This window comes from Hesperophylax consimilis, chromosome 17, assembly GCF_061612785.1.
Source record: "Hesperophylax consimilis isolate HC1 chromosome 17, BYU_Hcon_1.0, whole genome shotgun sequence".
NCBI lineage: Eukaryota > Metazoa > Arthropoda > Insecta > Trichoptera > Limnephilidae > Hesperophylax > Hesperophylax consimilis.
In genome coordinates, this window is record NC_142852.1 from 18422987 (window position 1) to 18428986 (window position 6000).

The 6000-nt window shown below is 36.6% G+C and overlaps 1 protein-coding gene across 1 annotated transcript; it reads left to right on the forward strand.

Moving 5' to 3' along the window:
• Nucleotides 1-1100: 1100 nt before the first annotated feature.
• Nucleotides 1101-5690, forward strand: LOC149416137 (uncharacterized). Its single transcript, XM_089641588.1, has 2 exons — nt 1101-1213; nt 3400-5690. The coding sequence occupies exons 1-2, from the start codon at nt 1160-1162 to the stop codon at nt 4459-4461; spliced, it is 1116 nt and encodes a 371-aa protein (XP_089497714.1). The 5' UTR covers nt 1101-1159; the 3' UTR covers nt 4462-5690.
• Nucleotides 5691-6000: the final 310 nt, after the last annotated feature.

Sequence of the window (6000 nt, forward strand, 5' to 3'; positions counted from 1 at the left end):
AGCATTTGATTGGTGTCTACACGATCCGTGGGTGATCCCAGGACACATATACCTTCCTCTCGGTGATGACATACGTAGGCATTCGTTCCAAAATTTGATTCGACACGTTTTTTGTAATTTCGCCTACCTGTTTTGACTCTTTTCGTGATATCCGCCGCATATCTTCTGGTAATCTTTCGTAACCCAACGCTGTCCACTACCCGAGTCGGTGACACCTCTTCCATCATGAGCTAAACTACCTTTCGGGTTTCTTTTCGATTCCTGGTCCTTCCTTTTCGGTGATCTACGCCCAGTACATCCCTGTTTTTACAGTTTTTTTGCGTCTAGTTTTAGCCCAAACCATATACCCCTTTCTCGCTCCATCCAGGAATTTCAATATATTATCCTCGTAACTTTGTTTACGCGCAAAAAAAGGTCGTAAAATTTTGATCGTTAATCAAAGACTTCGTGACCCATTAACTTTTATGTCTTTTCTTAATTACCCAACTTGCATCTCCCCCGTGTTAATATAATTAGGCAATTTCGGCCAAACATCCCATCTTAAGTTAAAATTCGTGTCCATTGTCAACACTTGAAATAGCACTCAGAACCTCAGCGATCGTAAACAATTCTCTCTATGAGGATCACCTCGTAATATGTCTTCTGGACCAAAACATTCTAAAAAACCATCTTCTTTCGCCAAACCGTCACCCCCCTGTTTCGTTATCGCTGGTTGGGTATCGCTTCGTTTCTACCTTAGAATGCAAATTTATCGTCGTTCTCCAAGTGCCCTTACACGCATCGTGAGACCGGATCCCAAGGTTAGCTCAACAGTAAATCAACCTAGAGTGTTTCGTGTCTTTAGACCGCCCTTAGTCTCCGTGATTGGCGAAAAATTATTTAATTGATTTTGGGAATGATCTGATTCGTTGAGCTCCATCACGCCTCTTTTCAATTATTACGTGGTTAACACCTATTACCGACGTAGGTTTCTATAATAAAGCTTCTAGTATGTCCCAGAGATGTCCATAGTCTGTTCGTTTCTCCCTATTCTCTGAACGTATTTTAATTTATGAAAAAAAAAATTCTTTACGTTCCTTTACCCCAAACAGGTCCATTACAAACTTCACAAAATATTTAGTTTTCGAGACGACCGCAGCAACTATTTGGCCTCTGCAAAATGATGCTTTCAAATATTGTAATCACCTTTTTGGTTGCTATGTTGACCCAACAAGTGAGTTTGATATTTAGATAATAATATGAATTTTAGTGTCTTATATTTTATTTTTGTTTTATATGCTTTTTCGGTTAGTTTATAAACGTTTATTTTAATGATTAATTTAATTTATCTGTCTTTTATTTTGTCAAAATCGTGTTTTTAATATGAGGGAGTACCCAAAAGAAAGCGAACTGATGTTACGGGGGCTTAGTTTTTGTAGTACCGGGATCTGCCGGTAGAACCAACTATCTTTCCCTACTTTGTGTGCTAAGCACTACGTTGGAGAAGTCGTCTTTTCGGCTGGTGTAAATTTTTTGGTGATGGTTGTTTTGTGTTCTTTTCGTTTTTGATATGGCTGTTTTCCGTGAAGGAATCATTGTGCAATGAATAAAAAGCTCGGAAACAACTCGTCAAACATCAAGACAATGTTGATGTGAGAGGAGTCATTCATTAAGAGTTTGTTCTTCATTTGTGAAACACAAACAATTGTGGTTTTCAAATTTGAGTTTTATCCGTAGTCAAGACTTTCTGTACCAGTTTACAAAAGTTTAATGCGGCGGCCAATACACAAAAATCAGCCATCGCAAAAACGAAGAGCACGCAAAACAATTTCACACCAACCAAAAGGACGAATTCTCCAGCGCAGTGTTTGGCATACTGACTGGAGATAGGTAGTTGTGCACGGTCCTACGGGCAGAACTCGCTACTACAAAACCACAACGTCAGTTCGGTTTCTTTTGGGTAAAATAAAACGTTCGTTGCCTTTTTTTATTAACCGCATCTGGGAATTTGCAAGAAAATTTTCACTACAATTTTTATCTAGTTTATGAAATAAAAATGATAATAATTTATCCACAACAAAAAAAAAAACATTTTGTTTTCTTTGATTGCGCAATATAATCTTTTATTAATATTTACCTACACAAACATGTATTAAACATTTGGGTTATTAAAAAAAAATCATTTACATAGTCTGCTGAAGTACAACGTTTTCCAGCTTTTTCTGAACAGAGTTAGACATTTTTATTGGTATCAAATCGAATCTGAGCTTGTATAAGTAATCTTTATTCAAAATGTAATTAAAACCGTTTAACAGCTGTGAAGTATTTTTTTGTTAGTAAGGCTTAAACATTATGTTTGTTTATTTCATTCATTCATTCATGATTGTAACAAATTTTACTGTGTCCACGATATCTTCTGTCATTCACTTCCAAATTATCTTTAAAAGGAAGCTACAAGCCAAAAATGTTTATATTATTGGTATACCGTATATCGTAGGAAATAGGTATTAAAAACACTTAACAAACGGAGTTTAGAAACGTTCAATTTCAAGCACGAAGCTGGTTTTTATTTATTTTGTAAATAATTTTAAAAGAAAGCAAACAAGTTAATCAAATGAAACTGTCACAGAAAATTTTATCTATAAGCCTGTATTTTTTTTAAGTTGTTTCCTTTACGCGTCCATACATTTCTATGGAAAAAAATATTTTATTTGTATTCTACTCAAGCGAAACGATTGGAAAAGCTTCAATTTATATGAAGCAATTTTTTTGGTATTCATAATGTAAACCAATTCGTTATAAAGATTAATCAAAATGGTGATTTAGCATTAAGCTTCGCCTTAAACACCTCTCACCGTCTATCCTTCTCTACATCTCCGAATCATCTTGTTCATTGTTCATTGCGCTAAAATTGACTCCACGCAAAAGACCTTGAAGAAAATAATTTACCTCAGAATCCATGTTACCTTTGGGGGTACTGTGTGGGGGTTATTTTTAAGGAAAGGAAGGAATGTAGATTTCGGGAAGTAAAATGGTATTAGAGGTGGGTAGTAATATAGTAGTTAAGGACGTATATCCACTACGGTGCAAGATGATGGATCGAGAGGGACTAGTTAGAGAGGTTAAAGGGTTTCCCCAAACGATCCTCTCCAACCAGCCACGCAGCTGGTGGAAAATCGCATCTGATGCCAAGATCTGAACACACATCTCCCGATTAACCTGGACATCCCGGATAAGTCACCAAACGTAGTGAACTACTTGAGATTGCTATGACAAGGGGTTTCCGTGATCTATCAAGTGGTTCCTCCCAAATTTTACTAACACCAGTCTTGCAATGTTTTCATATCTCCACATCCATAATACGTTCACACATCGTTGTGCAACTTTCATGCACTCAATCTTACTTATGTTCGTTTTCAGGGCATCAACGCTTATCCTCAGGGGATCATACCAATCAGTGCAACATTGGATCCAACGCCAGTCACTACTGAAGAAACTCCAGTTCCTACAACTGATCCAATCCCAGTTATTGAAGCTCCTCTATCTGCCACTGACCCTCCTCCAACTGAAGCAGTTGATCAGACTCTCGCAGCTGAACCTGTGGCAATTTTAGCTACTGGCCTAGCTGTCGACACTCCAACTCCAGCAACACCTTCTAATCCATTCGTTTATGGTAACCCAGTTCCTGAACTAATTTTTGAAACTCCCGTCACTTCCACTGATGCCCCAGCGGTTAAAGACAACTGTGCAAATGATAATGCCACATCAAAAACCTCGGTCAAAACTAAAAAGAATGGAGCATCTATCACTGAAACAGTAGCAACATCTGGTGATGAAGATACTAAAGTCGAGAGTAAAACTGTTACTAGAGTTACAAAGAAAGGCAATGTCATTTCAAAAACAACGAGCAAGGTCTTGGAAATGGGCAATGACTCAAAGAGCAAACATGATGATGTCGAAGTTAAGACAGTGAGCAAAAGCGTCGTAAAGACCACCAAAACAGGAGATCTTGTAACTAAGGCAGACAGCAAAGTCATCAGCAAGAGTGGTAAACAGGCCGATCAACAAGTCCAAGCTGTCGCAACTGCCGCAAGTACTAGCGCGGCTGGAGACGCTGAAGCAAAAGCCTCAAGCACAGCTTCAACTTTAACTAAAAAGAGCGGAGCCACTGTTGCAAAAGCAATCACAAAAACTGAGACTGTAGCAAAACCAGGATCTTCTGCAGCAGCCAGTGCTACAAGTACCGCAACATCTGGAAGTGGTGGCTCGGCTCCAGTTGGAAGCACTGGAACTGCTGGAAGCAACGCTGCTACAAGCGGAGGTGGTGTTACAAGTTCAAAATCTAATTCTGGAACAACCGCGAAGAAAAATGGGGCTGTAATTAGTAAATCCACAAGCACAAGTAGTAGCAAGGGTAATGGTGGAACCGCAAGCAGTGGAGCCAATTCTGGTTCTACTATTGTGAACAAAAATTGTGCTTAAATATTTAAAAACCTTTTTTGAAGAAATTGGTACGGCTTTTTTGAAGAAACTGATTGATTTCTCCTCTCTCTTAGTTAAAAAAAGCATACATATGTATTGTGTTGAAAATTTCGTTAAATATTTAGGATAAATCAATAAACCAGACTCCCAGTTGAATATTTTAATTTTCTTTTGCATGAAACGTGTTAAATAAGAATTGGTTGTTTTGATGAAATAATAACATGTTAAAAAAAATGTTTTTTTTTCTATAATGTTTATTTTAATAACATGTAAATTTCTAATTTGCTGGTGCCATGAACCGTTGGCAGTAATTTCTCTTATTTGAGAATATTTGAAATAATTCGGTAATTTAAATGGGATCATTTTTTAATCATCATCACTCACTTTTTTTGGGGGAATGCATAAATCTTGGATACGAAAATAACTCACTTCCCGAGATCCGATCTAGCTAAAACTCGGAAGATAAACTCGTTGTCTGTGGCAATCACGTACATGTACGGGTAACCTGCGTTTCTCTAAAATTGGATGAAATTACAGCAATTTATATACGAACTAAATGTCCTACCAGATTGGCCTTTGGTAGGGTTTAGTTAGACAATTACTCATGGGGGGCCGAATTATTCAACAGAATGTGTAAGACATGCCACATCTAGTGTTGATGTATCGATGTTAAAACCTCATTAAAAAAGAGAAACTGGCGGAAATGTTTGCATGTGTGCCAATATTAATTTCGGTTCCAAAACAAAATTACAGATTAAAAAGATAGTGAATTTGGAGCAAGTGACCGCTGAACGAATATCACATAATATTATTGGAAGAACATTAAATACAGGGTATAGTTGGAAGCAAAAGAAAAACGATTTCTTCAATTCTTCGGACACTGCAAAATGATCTTTTCAAATATTCTATTTACCGTTTTGGTTGCAGTGCTGACCCATCACAAACATAATATTATATTGTGTTTTAAAATAAACCTTTCCTAGTTATGTAAAATCCTAATACAATTCCATCATTTCTAGTTGATTTGCCTGGTATTTTTGTAAATCATTAATTTGCATCTTTTATGCTTTTTTACTTCTGCTATTTGCTACTGCTTGTTAATTTATGTTTAACTATTTTTATTACACTGTATCTGCCTACTTTTTCTTGTTCTACACTTGTTATCTCTGTAATATATTGGTGAATCCGTTTTATTGAGACCATGATAAATAAATATAATATAAAAACTTTACTTGACCCTAACTATTCAAATCTAACTTTAAGTAACTTAAACCTATTCTAGCCTGAGCCAACATTAAAATAAATGTTAAATGAACGTAAAAGAAGAATACTGAATATGATTGCTAGGATATTCAACAGGTGCAGCTCTACGGTGAAGAAGGAACTATTCCAGTCGTATTGCATGAGATTTTAAACTAGCACGACGCGCCCTACACAATAGATGGAGAATTTTTTCCAAGAAGTCATACCATAATTTTAATAGAATGTAATCGTGGTGTAATTTATTTTATGCCTATTTATGCTTTTATATGGTAGACA

Excerpts from the sequence above, each read along its gene's own strand:
- LOC149416137 (XM_089641588.1), top strand. The coding sequence starts at position 1,160 with ATGATGCTTTCAAATATTGTAATCACCTTTTTGGTTGCTATGTTGACC. Across the intron at positions 1,214-3,399 it reads TTGCTATGTTGACCCAACAA|GGCATCAACGCTTATCCTCA; the intron begins GTGAGTTTGATA and ends GTTCGTTTTCAG.